The 15628-nt window shown below is 58.5% G+C and overlaps 3 protein-coding genes across 3 annotated transcripts in view; 2 read left to right on the plus strand and 1 right to left on the minus strand.

The window, feature by feature from the left end:
* The window catches only part of EIF1 (eukaryotic translation initiation factor 1), a gene marked incomplete at its 5' end in the record, with an annotated part of 991 nt that extends 243 nt beyond the window's left edge, over nt 1–748 (plus strand). Inside the window, 2 exons of the mRNA XM_010585720.1 lie at nt 119–220; nt 532–748. Of these exons, the coding sequence (XP_010584022.1) occupies nt 119–220; nt 532–576 (147 nt within the window). The remainder of the gene's footprint in view (nt 1–118; nt 221–531) is intronic.
* Nucleotides 749–7380: 6632 nt separating this feature from the next.
* Nucleotides 7381–7825, plus strand: LOC104843031 (gastrin/cholecystokinin-like peptide). The gene is made up of 2 exons (XM_010585721.1): nt 7381–7576; nt 7701–7825. The coding sequence occupies exons 1-2, from the start codon at nt 7381–7383 to the stop codon at nt 7823–7825; spliced, it is 321 nt and encodes a 106-aa protein (XP_010584023.1).
* Nucleotides 7826–8781: 956 nt separating this feature from the next.
* Nucleotides 8782–15628, minus strand: part of HAP1 (huntingtin-associated protein 1) — an 11735-nt gene continuing 4888 nt past the window's right edge. The window contains exons 4-17 of the mRNA XM_010585722.1: nt 13685–13761; nt 13416–13532; nt 13203–13303; nt 12830–12938; nt 12614–12692; nt 12349–12479; nt 12186–12260; nt 11942–12079; nt 11782–11849; nt 11515–11682; nt 10966–11270; nt 10645–10863; nt 10071–10173; nt 8782–9181 (exon numbers count right to left, since the gene is read on the minus strand). Of these exons, the coding sequence (XP_010584024.1) occupies nt 8782–9181; nt 10071–10173; nt 10645–10863; nt 10966–11270; nt 11515–11682; nt 11782–11849; nt 11942–12079; nt 12186–12260; nt 12349–12479; nt 12614–12692; nt 12830–12938; nt 13203–13303; nt 13416–13532; nt 13685–13761 (2090 nt within the window). The remainder of the gene's footprint in view (nt 9182–10070; nt 10174–10644; nt 10864–10965; nt 11271–11514; nt 11683–11781; nt 11850–11941; nt 12080–12185; nt 12261–12348; nt 12480–12613; nt 12693–12829; nt 12939–13202; nt 13304–13415; nt 13533–13684; nt 13762–15628) is intronic.

A 15628-nucleotide genomic window follows, 5' to 3' on the forward strand; every position in this document is an offset into this window, starting at 1 on the left:
GGGGGGGGGCCGACCCCCTTGTCGGCGAGGGTGGAGGGGCTGGGGGGGGCCACCGCGGTGTCTGGGAGCGGTGTCGGCGGTTTGTGTCGTACTAAGGAGGGTTTTCTCCGCGTTGTAGAAATTTGCCTGCAATGGTACTGTAATTGAACACCCCGAATATGGAGAAGTGATTCAGTTGCAAGGCGACCAGCGCAAGAACATATGCCAGTTCCTCGTAGAGGTAGGATGCCTTCGCTCTGCCGCGCGTGCTAGCTAAATGTTAAACTAAACATGAGTGTCTGCGTTAATAAACTACACGGGCTCCAGTTTTCTTAGAAGGGCAGGCTGATGGAGGAAGCTCTTTCTGTTCTTGAAATTCTTGCTTGAGGCAAATACCATCCAGCAAGGCTTTGCAGTCGCGCTCTAATCTTCATTCCATACTTCAGGGGGGAGCAGAAATCTGACAGTTCTACAGCAGCGTAGTCAGCATACGGATGTGCGCAGAGGCCTCTCTGCTTCGGTGTGCTGTAAAGTGCGTTTTCTTTCTTGCAGATTGGACTGGCTAAAGACGACCAGCTGAAAGTCCATGGGTTTTAAGTGCCTGTGGGTCAGTGAAGCTTTATGCAAGAAGATTTCCTTACCATGAAATTCCCATCTGTCCCTTGTCATAAGTTTAAAACCAGCCGGTTTGTGTAATGTAACTCTCTTGGGTCCACTATTCAGTCTGGACTAGTGTAATTCAGTGATGTAATAAACTCACAAGAGCCCATGCTATCTCGTCTTGCTGTCCCTCATTTAACAGAGGTAAATCGGGCATTTGGCATGGTCCAGCCTGCAGCTAAAAGTAACCAGATGTTCCAAGTTAAGCCAAGGGACTCGGCCCGTCAGTCCAGAGACTGTCCGGATCGCTCCTCAGTCCAGCTGCTCTTCCATTCTGATGGACGGTAACTCTGGCGGTGCCTCCTGCGGTCCTACACGGAGCGAGGCACCGAGCGCGAGCTGTGACATGGCATGGGGAGATAGCACCTTCCCTCTAGGCAGTGTTGGCTCCTGGTGGCAGAGGGATTTGGGGAAGCTTGATGATGAACAAGAGGAGTAACTGAAGAGTGACTTCAAGGCTGGATGTCTGCGGTTCAGGCCTGGCAGGTGCCGGTACCCTACAAGCCCCAAGGTACTGGGGTACTCAAAGGAACCGTTGCCTTGGGTTAAACTTTTGACAAGGGATCAATTTTGGACTAATGTAACAAGTATCACTGTAGATAGAGCCGCAGAGCTTATGTGATCCTAGCAACTGCTGCCTAATGCCCTGTGAAGTAACAGATTTTTGGTTTCATTTTTAATGTTTTATGTAATGTATTTAAAGTCTTATTTAAATAAAAATGGTTTTCAAAAGCAGTTGCTTGGTGGATTCAGTTGCTTTCTCAAGCCAATGTGCCTTGCTCTCCATAAGCAGTGACGCTGGTCAGAGCGGGAGCCTGGTGGGCTTCCCTGCCACTGGTGGGAGCAGTGCTGGGGGGGGACGTGCAGCCCCGGGGAGCTCTGCGGGGTGCTGGGGCGCGTTTCCCCCTGTGACCTGCTGTGGGAGTGGGGAGACGAGCACCCTTGGTGCTGTCTGGGTGTTCCAGTCCCTGACTGGAGTTGAGGTAAACAGCCTGTGAGTGGGTGGGTGTTGAGTCATTCCCTTCCTGGCCTGGAGTTCCTTAACCCTCGCACCCAGTCTTGTGCTCTTTTTTGTTCCTGTAAGACTGCCCAGGCTGCTCAGCACTTCTGCTTCCAGCAGAGCCGGACCGCTGGGGTGAGGAGGGGGGGCTTCTGTCACCCAGTGCCAGGCTCTGGTGGGGGCTGAGGGGCCCTTTTCCTCTCGGACCTTAGGAGCTCCCCAACAAGCAAAAACAAAGTCGCCTCAGGTAAAACATGCATTTTAGAGCAGCTCTGGTTACTGAGGCTGGCAACACCTTCTGTGGAAAAGCAACGTGAAACGTACTCCAGTCTGTCAGAAGGGGCGCAGAACGTCCATGGTTTCCTTCCGTGGGCACCCCCAGCCTTGTCCATCCCACGGCAGGCGATGCTGTGGCTGCAGCTTTTGGCCTGCCCGCTGCGAGGGCTGCGGTGTTTTGGTGAGGCTCGCTTGCTGTCGGCGCGGTGGCGGAAACACCGGGAGCTGCCTGGGCGGCCACTTGTGCTTTTGGCAGCTTTCTAAGAAGAGAGTCTTGTTTGTTCACTCGCTGCCTGCAACGACTGTGGTTTTCCACCCCTTTTCCATGCGCTGCAGTGCAGCGCTGGGTTCACTTTGCTGCCATTTACTTTCCTGGGAGACTTTGCTCTTGGAAACCAAATTGCCACAATTACGCAAAGCACCTATGAGTGCAGGTGACCTCGAGCCCTGCCTGCACTCGGAGAGCGAGTGCAGGCAGCGTTGAGACCGACAGTCACACTGGGGCATGTGTACGTGACTGCAGCCTGATGCAGCACAATCTCTGGTCTGCTTCTGCCTCCAAAATTCAACTTCTCCTGCCTGCGCTGGGGCCTTGCTCAGTGTGTGGAGCCAGGCTTTCTCCCCGCTGGGCTTTGCGGGGCTGCTCGCAGCCATTCAGTCGCAAGAAGGAGGCACCGCTTTGGCCCAGCGTTCCTCGGCCAGTGCGGATAAGGCTGGGCCAAGAGAGCCAGACCCAGCCAGGCAGAGGCAGACGCCGTAAGTCCTGGCTTTCCTAGGTCCAGCCTGTCGCGGTGCAGCCAGCGCTGGGAGAAGGGACCGGCCCGAGCACCTGCAGGTCGGGCTGCAAACCTGCGTCAAGGGTCTGCCCGGCCCATGGCGCTGGAGGAAGTGGTGGCTGCCTCCCCATCACCCTGACGGCTCATTTGGCCCAGATCGAGCCATTAAGAGCCAGAAATTGCAAAACAATTTGTTTGTTCCTTGTGAAAAGCACTCTGCAGAGCGAGCAATCAATCGCTGCGGAGCATGGGGTGTGCCAGGGCGCTGCTGCCTTCCTGCCCATTCAAAGCCCATTTGTTTTGGCGTTGTTTGAGGAGCACCGATAGCGGTCTTTGCAAACCGACCGAGTGCCAGGGGCACGGGCCGACAGCGAAGCGCACCCGATCCCTGGCATGTCATGCAGATGGGTTTTATTGAAGGAGGGAGACAAATGTTCTCTACGAATACAACGAGACGAGGGTAAATACAGGCGAGAGGAACTATCAATATTGCAAGAAGAGACTGGTGACGGCAGAGGGGGATTTACTGGGGGTGCTGGGGCAGGCTGTGCTCAGCAGCAGGGCGTTACTGAGCCTTGGGGTGGGCATCGTGTGCCCGCAGCCAGAGCTCCGGGGTCTGTCACCGCGCACAGACAGAGGCAGCGAGCAGTGCCCACCCGTTCCACGACACCCCGAAGGTTTTCGGGGCGGGGGGGAAGCTGACAGAGCTGCAGGAATGGGCTGCTCCAGGACATTTAGGACAAGAGGGAATGGCCTCAAGTTGCGGCAGGGGAGGTTTAGGTTGGATATTAGGAGAAATTTCTTTCCTGAAAGGGTTGTCAGGTATTGGAACAGGCTGCCCAGGAGTCACCATCCCTGGAGGTATTCAAAAAGTGTGTAGACAAGGCACTTCAGAACATGGTTTAGTGGGCATGGCTGATGGTTGGACTCGATCCTGACGATCTTTTCCAACCTAAATGATTCTATGATTCTGTGTGTCCTGGCAAAGGGCACATCTCCCAGCAGCATGTCTGTCCTGGCTGCCTGCTCCACCAAGTCCAAGTGGCCGGAGGCACAGTCCCCTGGGGACCCCCGTGACGCTGCGGGGAGGGGGGATCCCCAGCGCCAGCGTTTTTGTAACTGAGGGGGAAGATGTCTCTGCTGGTGCCAGCCTGCGGCAGGGCGAGTGCGGCAGCATCAGCCGGAGCCACACGGCAGGGCTGGGCCCCCCCAGACACCCCGTGAGCCCCCCCAGCAGCTGGAGCTGCCCCTCAGCCCCCATGCAGAGGGTCACCTCAGCCACGGCATGGTGGCACACACATATATGTACGTACATGCCTTCTGACGGGGCCAATGGCCCCATAGATTGTCAACATATGTGCCTATACACACACATACACGTATGGCTTTATACCTATATCTACAAGTACGTATACATACACACACACAGGTGTGTAGATAGATATGTGTGTGTATACATATACACATATATATGTATAATAGATATAGTATAGTAACTATCTCAGTACTCTATACATATATATGTACACATATAGCTATAGACACACATGTGCATGCATGTATGTTTATATGGATGGAGACTATATGGGGCAATTGGCTCCAGTGGGGGGGGAGGCTGTCTACATATATACACACACACACACACACACACACGCGTGTATGTACATCAATATGTACACATATACACACACAGTGACACATATATATGTGTGTGTGTGTACACACACGTACATGCCACTGGGGTGAATTGTGCCATATAGTCTCCACACATATACGTATATACACAGCCAGCCACACACACACGTGTGTGTGTGTGTGTATATATATATATATATATAGACACACACATGCAGAGGGACAAATTACCCCATATAGTCTCCATACATATAAAGGTAGACACGTGCACATATTTGTCTATATCTATAGCCATATGTATACATATGAATATATGCATATATTTAGATAGATGCATAAGATATACAGTATGTTATCACTCACAATTATATACATTATGTATATTATCTGTATTTTATATTGTATAGAACGTTATATATTATACTGTATAGTCACTGTTTATTATATATACATTAAAAGTAGCATATAATTTATCTGCATACATAATCCATTATAAAATATAATAATAAACATATAATATAAAAATCTAATTCTGTGTCTCCATGTGTGTACTATAGTATATTACACTGCCAGGGTCAAGTTCTCCTTATATGTATGTATACCTGTCTATGGCAGTATGTATGTAGATAGCTATGTGTTTGTAGCTACACATATATACTGCTGGGACCAATTGCCCCACCTATTCTCCTCCATCCTTATAGACATAGAGGGACATCTGCGCATGCACATGCATGTACCCCCCCCCCCCCGAGCTCTCTGTCAACATCTATAGGTGTCTTTTTATATACTTGTATATACAGATATATGTATTTATAGCTATTAAGACCTGTGTGGTTTTTACATAGTAAGATACATGTGCCCCATCATAGAGTTACCATCCACACGAACATATATGCGAGCACATGGTTGTGCACGTGCATACACACACACACACACACACACACTCTCTCTGTCTATAGCTACATCTACAGCTAAATCTGTAGTCTATATAACCATAGATATATCAACCTGTGTGCATTTGTGTGTTCAGAGAGAGAGAGTGCAAGCACCCACCAGGATGAGCATACCAGTATACATACATGTGTGCAATTATGTGTCTATATATTTATCTCAACATATGAATTTCTCGGGGGGCGGGGGTGTGCACAGCATGTGTGTACATAGACACATAGAAATACATTTATATATGCATGCACATAACCATGGCCAATTGCCCCATATAGGCTCCTTCCACGCACACACACATATGTGCACATCTATATGTCTAGCTATCAGTTATAGCTATAGCTATACTTCCATTTATATCTAGATGTAGCTATGCATCTATTATGTATATGTGTAAGCTGTATATGCATTTAATTACGTATGTAGTTAGACAGATAGATATAAATCACACACACACATATATAGGTATATACGCATACATAGTGCTGTGGCCAATTGCTCCTTACAGTTACCTTGCAAATAAACCTACCCACACACACATATACATCTCATGTGTGCTCTTTCTTTCTCTCTCTGTATGTGTACATATAGATATGTATAGTTACCTATCTATGCATGAATGTCCCTGTGACAGACAGATAAACTGACCACAGGGGGCCAATTGCCACACGCACAGACACCCCCCCCATCCCCCAGTTTTATAGCTCTGTCTAGATCTACACCTATGTATACATCTATATATACATCTGCAGCTATGACTATATCTTTTAGCTAGTTATACACTCATGTGTCTATGCACCTACCTGCATAGTTATACACTCATGTGTATATGTACATACCTGCATAGGTATCTGCATGTATATGTACGTGTGTGTGTATATATATATATATATATATATATGTATTTCTAATTGTGTGTGTATACGTACACGTATGTGGGTGTATAGATATGTATGTATAGGTGCGCATGTTCAGCTAGATAAATAGCTATGCTTTTCTACATATATAAATGCAACCAAGGCCAAGTACCCTCTAGGTAGCTCTATCTAGATTTATATTTACCTATGTCCATATGTAGCTATAGATGAACATGCATATATATGTATGCAAGTACCTATACCTGTATATGTGCATGTATATCTTTGTATGTATATGGACACTATAGATGAGTATATATGGATCTATCTCTATCAAGCTCTGCACGTATATGTGTGTATATTTACATGTGCATGCACTCTATGCATATATATACACGCACATGTCCATATCTACAGCTATACCTATATATGTTTATACATATCTATACACATACATAGCTGTATGTGTGTATACATTGATCTATATGTGTGTATGTATGTATAAAATAACACACAAATGTAGATAGGTATGGCCAGATAAAATAGTTACGTGTTTATAGACGCACACATACAATCATGGCCAATTGCCTCATACAGTCTCCAGCCGTACGCATGGATCCACACAGACACACGGTCCTGCAGCCCCGGCGGTGTGTGTCTGTGAGTGGGTGTGGGTGCACACGTGTGTGCCCGTGGGGCTGCCCCGTGTCTCTGCGGGTGAGTGTGGAGCCGCCCCGGGGTGGGGCAGTCGTGGCAGCGCCTTTAAAAGCGGGGTGAGCCGGGGCTGCCCTGGACCCTGCCGAGCCACCCCGCCGAGCCACCCCGCCGAGCCCCGGGGCCAGCAGGTGAGTCCCGGCCGGGCTGCAGGGACCGGCCAGAGGGGACTTGGGGACCCGCTGGGAGAGAGGGATGGAGAAGACTCGGGGACCAGATGAGAAGGATGGAGGGGACTTGGGGACCCACTGGGCGAGAGGGATGTTGGGGACCTGGGGACCAGACGAAAAGGACGGAGGGGACTTGGGGGACCTGCTGGGAGAGAGGGATGGAGAAGACTCGGGGACCAGATGAGAAGGATGGAGGGGACTTGGGGACCCACTAGCAGGGGCAGTGGGGACTTGTGAACTGGCCATGCCCTGGGGACACGTATCGTGCTCCCCGCATGGGTCGCCCCTTGCTGCAGGCTGAGCCTGTGTCCCCAGTTCGGTGGCTGCAGCCCCTCTGCTCCCCTTCCCCGCTCAGTCTCTCCGCAGCCATGAAGGTGAAGGTGTGCATCGGCCTCGTCCTCGCTATCATGGCGACCGCCTGCCTGTGCCGGCCCGCGGCAGAGGCACGGGGCGCTGCGGAGGACCCCCGCCAGCTCCCCACCAGCCTGGTCCGGCGGGACTGGCCCGACTCCCTGTCCCAGGAGCAGAAGCACTTCATCTCCCAGCTCCTGCCCATCTTCACAGGTACCGGGAGGTGCAGGGTGGGCAGCTGTGGGGGGGGGGGGGTCCATAAAGCACAGCCCAGCCCCCCATCCCATGCCAGCCCCCAGCCCGGGGCAGCTCTAACCTGCTGCCCTTGCCCTGGCAGAGCTGAGAGAGCGCAAGGGCTACGTGCACGGGGACGAGGGGATGGCGGCCCTGCACGACCACTACTACCCCGACTGGATGGACTTCGGCCGTCGCAGCGCTGAGGAGTCGGTCAATGCCGTGTAGCCGCTGGGCTGGCCGCACTGTGCAGAGCACCAGCACGCTCAGTGCATGTTCCTTCCTGCAATAAAGCTTTGGCACTACAGCCGCTGCTGTTCACGTCTTTGCTGGGAAGAGTTGGGGCAGAGGAGGGCGGCCAGGCGGGTGGGCTTTGCCCCCAGCCCCACCAGGAATGGCAGGGCAGACACCCAACAGCACAGTGGCAGACACGGCCCATGGCAGCAGACACGGCACACACGAGCTGCTTCGTGATTTCACATTTATTTGACAAGGAACAGGGCACAGCCTGGAGCGAGGGACACAGTCGGTGGGAGCAACAACTACACCCCGAGAAACACCTGCGCCAGGAGTCCCCGTGCTGGGGAGTGCTGCTGCTACTGCTATTCGATGGGCAGGAAAGAGTTTAAAACCACCATTCCCTTTCAAAGTCAGCCCAGATGCTGGCCAGGAGCCCAGCCCAGTGTGGGAGGTCTCACCCTGGCACAGGCGGGTGTCATCCCCCCAGGACCACCTGAGCCCAGACTGAGCATCACCCTTCGATGCAGCAGCCCAGACAGCCCCAAAGGGCCGAGCTGCTCCTCGGACAGGCTCAGCAGAAGCAAGAACAGTTTTTATTGCCAACAACCAGCTCCTGCGAAGGCTCCGTACCCCCACAGCATGGGACAGGGTCAGCCAGCACCCCCTGCCCGGAGCTGGCTCTCCCCAGCTGCATCACCCCATGCAGCTCCCAGCACACAGGACCCTGCCGCAGCATAGCACAGGGCCGGGGAAGCATCGTGCTGGGACCACACGGCACCGCAGGGTTGTGTCCTTGCAGCCAGGGCAAAACCCCTCTGAGCCGGTACTGGGCCTGCTGCCGGGTCCCAGAGCAGGGGCTGAAAGCCTGTCCCATCTCCATTTCCCTGTGGATGGGCGATGAAGAGGACATGTCTCATCCCGGGCTTGTGGGCTCCGCAGCACCATCACGTCAGCGCATCCCGGGCTCCCCTGCACTCTCCTCGGGCATAAGACATCTCCCCTCTGGCCACCACCTTGTCCAGCCCCAGGCGCCGCAGCTTCTCCACCAGGTTCAAGCTGAAGATGCTGCTCCTGAGCGGGGGTCCGTCCTGCCCCCCGGGCGCAGGGAAGGGCCGAGTGTCAGCATGCTGGGGGTCCTGGGAGGGGAGCGGGGGGGCCCACTGCGACCCAGTCCCTGGCACGGAGGCAGAGATGCCCCGCGCCAGCAAGAGCCTGACGAGTCCCACAGGCGTGCTCAGGGGTCCGGGGCCAGGTGCCAGCATGGGGGAAGACGGCTCCGGCGAGGGGCTGCCGAGGCTCAGCCCCTCAAAGGGCCCACAAGAAGGCACGACGGCGTTATACAGACTGGAGGGGAAGAGAGAGCAGAAGGGGGGGTCAGTGGGGGGCCCCGTCCTGGGGGATGCTGCTGCAGGGGCCAGGGGGTCCTCAGGCAGAGCAGGGCCCCCCTTCCTTCTTCCTACACATTAATTCACCTAACATGCCTCAGGCTGTGGGAGACCCCCATGCTTGCAGCATTGCCCAAGGGCCCCAAAGCTCGTGGCACAGCCCTGGGGGGGGTGGGGTCCATGCCCCCCCAGCTTTCAGGCAGCCAGGAGGGGATGGGACATGGTTGCTGCTCTACAAGCGTTTTCCAAACATGCAGGGTTTTTGTCTAACAGTGCGCAGTGAACTCCAGCTCACATCAACCCCCGAACAAGCCTTGGCGGGGGGGGGCGTTATTAGGGCTAAGCAACAGTGCTCATTAATTAAGGGGCAGCCTAGCGCCTGGCTCCTCCAGTCCAGCCTGGGGAAAGGTCCTGGCTGGTGCACAAGTGCAGGGAGGAGGAAAGCCACATCCATTCCCAGGGAAGGTGACTCCCTGCCAGTGCCAGGAGCAAATGCTGCTCTGTCCCCAGGGAACTGCTCCCCGAGGTGAGCCCAGCCTTCTCCACCCTGAGGAAGGCTCTTCTTCCCATCATGGTGCTGCAGGGCAGAGGCTGGGGGGGGGGGGGGGGGGCGGCCGGGCCCCAGCCCCCCAGGGGGGTGCACAGCCACTCAAGCAGCCAGATTCAGGGACATTTCAAGTGCCGGGCATCTCTCAGAGCATCAGGGGCTGCAGGCGGTCCCCAGCCCGCTGCTTCCTCGAGCTGCACAGAGCCAGCCACAGGGTGACGAGAGGGTTAGGAGGGGACGGGGGGGGCTGGTGGGGTAGCGGTGCAGGCAGTGCAGGCGGTGGGGGGGCCACACGCCTTACCTGGGTGTCACCGTAGTGATCTCAGTGGTGGGGTGGAGGATGTGGCAGGTGGTGATGGTGAAGGTAGACGGGGTCTGGGGGAGGTTGTTAACAGAGAGGAACACTGGAAGGGACAGGAGACACTGGGTTAATGGGGAGGGAGGGCACAACACAGGCAGAGAGCAGGGCTCTGGGCAGAGAGGAGAGCCAAAGCTGGGCTGTGAGCTGCCATGGACAGCAGAAAGCTGCATGCACGGGCCACATCTCCAGCAGCATTTGGGTCCGGCGCTTGCTCAGAAGAGAGGGCTGGGAGCACAAGTGTGAACAGGAGCTGACATTTCTCCCAGACCTGTCCCTTCCACATGCCCAGGCCGCAGCAGGCACACGCCAGCATGACGGCGAGGGCTCACCACACCAGGGCGGCTGCATAACGGCCCTTGTGCAGCTGCAGATGGAGCATCCCCACGGGGACAGACGGGTGAAAAGGACAGGCTGCTGCAAGAGGGGAGAGCGTGGGGGGATGCGAGGAGCAGCCTGGGCAGGGCAGGGGCGTCCCAGGGGCCGCATCCCCCCCGCCCCCTCGCTCCGTGCTCACCCCCGGAGCGCTCCTTGGCTTTGGCGGGCATAGAGGTAGGGAGCAGCTGGAAGGAGCTGGTGTCCACGTCATCTTCCTCCAGGTCATTGAGGCTGTAGACCTCCTCCAGGTCAATGTCCAGCTGCCTGAAGTCTTTGGTAAGCACCCCGGGACGGGGCACCAGGATCCCACCCAGGTTGGGCCGTGCCAGCTGCTGCCAGTGGTGGAGTGTCACAGAGCCTGGGGGGGGACACACACACAGACGGGGAGAATGAGCTGGTGTCATGGGATCCTCCCGGCACCTCCATCTCTGCGCACCAGGAAGCCCCCTCCACCCCTCACCTTCCAGGGGCTTCACGATCTGCAGCTTGTCAGGCAGGTAGGTGAGGGAGCAGAGGGAGAAGCCGGAGCCAGCGGTGAGCTCCGAGCTCCCTGAGTAGGTGGTCCCAGTGGAGACGATGCTCTCGTTGGGGGTGAGGAAGCCGCTGGAGCTCTCCCCGTCCCTCAGCCGCCCAAGCTTGCGCTCCCGCTCTGCTTCGAAGAAGGAGCGCTCCTCCGAGGCATGGCTCTGCTGCCGCACCGACAGCCGCTGCACCGCCGCCTCCAGGTCCTGCCGGCCCGGGGCTGCCCGGGGCTCCTCTCCGGCCCTCTCGCCCCTGCCGGCGGGCACAGCGTTAGGGTGCTCGGGCCGCGGTCCCACGCCACACACCCCCCAACGCTGCGCCGGACCCCAGCCGGCAGCAAGCTCCGGCTGCGCCTGCCCTCCTCCTGCCCCAGGCTGGCGGCGTTGATTAATGCTCCGATGTGATCAACATCTTGCCAACCGCCCATCTCCTACGCGGGGGCAGCCGCTCTGTCCCACCCAGCCCGAGTCCCCACTGCAGCACTCACTGGGCACCCTCGGGGCCGGAGCAGCTGGTGCGGGGGGTGCTGGCCCCACCAGAAGGGGCGGCTGACAACTGCTTGGAGCCCGGCATGTTGTGGGGAGACTCGGAGCAAGACCTGGCTTTGGCCGCCTGGTTCACCGCTTTCACCGTCTCAAAGACACGCAGGTAGCTCCTACGGGCAGGAAGCAGGCAGGGATGGACCCTTGAGCCAGCCCCCCAGGGACCCCCCCCATCTCGTGGCCCAGCACGAGCCACCGATGCCAGCACTCACTTGTAGTCCGAGGAGGAGCTGTCTGTGCCCTTCCTCATCATCCCCTTGATCTCAGCCGCCAGCGAGTCCTGGAGACACGGGGGACCCAGTGTCAGCAGAGGGGAGAGCGGAGCCCCCCCAGCCCTCCCGCTGCTCAGCCCTGCCCGCACCCCCCGCTCACCACGGGCAGGAGGCTCGGCGTGCCGTAGCGGCTGACGGTGCTGTTGGGCAGGCTGCGGCTGCGCAGGCTCTTGACCTCCTCCTGGGCTTCCTGCAGCATCCCACCGCACTCGGCGTACTTCTCCTGCAGGTCCCGCAGCTGCGGGCACAGGCGCAGCTCAGGCACAGCCCCATCGGCGATGGGGCAGGACCCCCCCTTCCCCCAGCAGCCGGGGCACCCATGGCCAGGCCCTCCCCGGGCTCACCTCCATCCGGAGCTGCTGCTGCACCTCTTTTGCCACGGCCAGGTGCTGCTGGAGCTCCTCCACCTCTGAGCCGTACTGTGGGCAGGAGCGGGCAGGTCAGGGAGCTGTGCCCCGTGTGTGTGTCCCCCCCAGCATCCCCCTGGCACGGGCAGGGGACACTCACCGTGCGGCACTTCTGCTGCAGGTCCACAACCTGCGCCAGGAGCTGGCTGATCTCCTCCTGCTGCCGCACAGTGTCCTCTGTCTTGCGGGCCAGCTCGTCGGAGAGGTAAATGACCTGCTGGCTTGCTTCAGCTGGGGAAGGCCCAGGGTCCATCACCGCCAGGGCATGGTTCCCCAGCCCATGCAGTGATGCTGGGCAGTGCCTGCAGACCCCCCCAACCCAAGCCCAGAGAGGAGCTGCCCCCCGCGAGCCCAGCCCCACATACAGAACTGCTCCACACAGTCGATCATCAGCTGCTGCTCCTGGTCCTCATACTGACAGGTCTTGGCTGCAATGTTGGTGGCCTGGGAGAGAGTGTCGGAGGGGCTGAGCATGATGGGCAGGACCTCCAGCCTCCGTAGGGGCCAGCTCAGGTCCCCCGGCACCAGGAGGGGAAGAGGTGGGCACAGAGAGGGGCGTCCCACCAGCCGGCTCTGCTCACCTCCATGCGAAGTTTCTGGTTTTCCTCCTCCAGGCACTTGAGTTTCTGCTGCAAGGTGTCGTACTGGAAGTACTGCTGCAGGGACAGCGAGGACTCTTGCCGGCGCAGCCTGGGGACAGCAGGGAGGGCACTGAGCACCCGCAGTGCAGGCAGGATGGGGCTGCCCACCCAGCCCCCTGCCCACTCCCCCCAGCTCCCAGGCAGGCATCCGCAGCGACCCATCTCTGGGGGTCTGGACCCACGGCCACCATGGGAGGGAAGGGAGTGCCAGCCCCGGCGCTACCCCAGGGACTCCTGCCCAACGCCTCTGCCCAGCCCCCCAGGAGCAGCTGTGCCCCAGGTGAAGTGGTGGGACAGGGACCCCCCCACTCACGGTGTGGAGGTGGCGGTGGTGGGCTCGCTCTCCTCCGTTGTGGTGGTGTAGAAGTGGAGCAGGTCGTCCCGCATGGAGACCTCGTGGCGCAGCTGCGCGATCTGGGAGGGCAAGGGGCATCAGGGCACAGCCAAGGGGACCACAGCCGCCCACGGCCCCCGGGCTGGGCACGCAGGGGGCCGAGGCCAGGACCCTGTACCCGGGAGCCATTACCTCCTCTTTGGCCAACTCCAGCTGCTCCTCCAGGAGCTCATTGCGCTCGGTCAGGCTCCGGTTCTGCTTCAGCAGGGACTGCCCGATGCGCGCCGCCAGCTCCAGGTCCCGCTCCTTCTGCAAGGGGCAGGTCTGCGTCAGCCGGGGCCTGTCCCCTGCTCTGCCCCCCCCCTTCCCCAGCCCTCGCCCACCCCTGTGTCCCCAGGGTCCCATCAGTCCCCGGCCCTCACACCAGCCCAAGCCCACGCACGGGGCGAGCACTGACATACCTCATCCAGCAGGTTGGTGACGGCATCGATGTCATGGTAGGTCTTCGTGATCCTGACCACCCGCTCAGCACACAGGACTGGGGGAGAAGGGCGAAGGGTGAACCCCCGCACTACTGGAGCGCTGGCCCAGGGGCTCAGCCTCCCCGCTGCCTCCTGCCCTGTGTCACTGCTTCCCGTCAGCAGCCCCCGGGGTTGCACGGTGGAGGGAATGGGAGGTGACTGCTGCAGGTGGCACAAAGCTGCTCCACGGTGGTCACCAAAAAGGACCTTTCATCTGCTTGGCAGCACCAGCCACAGTGCAGAGCAGAGGCAGGCAGGGATGCTCACAGCTGTAACAGCATCACCATGGGAAACGGGGTGCTCCCACCTCACCCCCCAACCCTGCACACATCCTGGGGCGGCAGGAAAGATGCCGAGCCCCCCTTGCTGCACCACCACCCCAGCCCGGACATAGTGCCAGCCCCACTACAGGACGCACAGATGGGATGGAGGGATGGAGAAAGGCAGGCAGCAGAGACAGGATCGGAGGTGACATCTCCAGCAAAAAGCATGCTGGAGCTCCAGTATAAATAGCGGTGGGTGGCACCACGCCGAGCCAGGCTCGCAGGCAGCGTGCCCTCCAATCTGTCCCCAGCCCCCTCCCCCAGATCTCCCCCTGAGAAGCCAGCCCTGCCCTAGTTTCTCCCTGGAGATGCTGGCCAAGGCAGAGCCAAACGCGACCTCTGAGGATGTCGCACCCTGCACCCACGCCGATGCCGCTCCAGCTGCAGCAACGCAGCGACCCGCGCTCTGAGCAACAGGGGCAAAGGCAGCTGCAGGCAGGTTGCCTCAGTAACAGGCAGCTGCCTGCCACGCCAACACCGCGCAGCACTGCGTCGGGCCAGGCCCCAGCTAAAGCCCGGCCTCCTCCCCTGCCGCTATCTGGGTCTCTGGCAGGGAGAGGTGGTGAGAGGACAGGGACGTCTGTCCCCCAGCACCATTCCTGCCAACTGTGCCTGCAGAAGCTGCCAGACAGCACCGGGCACGCGCCCAGATGGCAGCGCCGGAGCCGCACGGTGGGAGGGAGCCGGCAGCGAGCACGAAGCCCCAAGTCCTGCCTGCACCCCGAGCCCTGCCCGCACCACACAGCTGCTCCTGACGCTCCCTTCCGATGTTCAACTGCCTCAAGGGCGCGTGCCTCAGTTTCCCCTGGCAGAGCTGTGCCGGCTGCTGCACTCGGGGCCTGGACCCGCGTCCCCAGCTGGGCAGACAAAGTGGGTTAACTGGAGAGGCTCAGCCACACAAATCCCATTACGCCGCCCCAGCTGGGGTTGTGTAATGGTGTGCATGTTGTCATGGCAATGCCCCCCACCACCACCCCCTCCCACCCCCAATCCCAGTCTGGTCCCCACTGCCCTGGGTGCTGGCCCCGCACCCCAACAGGCACGTACACCAGTGGGCACGTCCACAGGGAGAGGGGCCAACCCCAGCCCCGGCCTCAGCCCCCCTCCCCATAGCCCAACAGGGCCTGCTCCCCGCAGGGGTCCCCAGCTGCACCTCATCAGGCCCCTGAGCTGTTAATTGGAAATAATTAGAGCATGAGCATCGTTACAGTTTGAGCGATGGCAGGCCCTGGGAGACACTGGGGGCCGCAGCGCTGGCAAACACGTAAACAGCCGCCCCCTCCACGGGCCTGACCCAGCTCGATGTGGGGACCCGCACCCCACGGGAGGGCAGACCCCCGTCCCCGCGGGCACGGGCAGACCTGGGGAAGGGGGGGGGAGCCCTCGCCCCATCCCTCTGCCTGCTCCCCACCACCACGGGAGCGGGGAGACCCCTCCCCGGGGTCAGGGTGACCCGGGGGGTCCCCAAAGGACCAGGCGGCAGCTTCCCCGGGACGGAGCTCTGCGAGCGGGGGCTGGGGCTGCGCACCCCGCAGCGGGGAGGGGGTCCCGCACGGACGGG

This window comes from Haliaeetus leucocephalus, unplaced genomic scaffold (assembly GCF_000737465.1).
Source record: "Haliaeetus leucocephalus isolate CR32 unplaced genomic scaffold, Haliaeetus_leucocephalus-4.0 Scaffold110, whole genome shotgun sequence".
Classification (NCBI taxonomy): Eukaryota; Metazoa; Chordata; class Aves; order Accipitriformes; family Accipitridae; genus Haliaeetus; species Haliaeetus leucocephalus.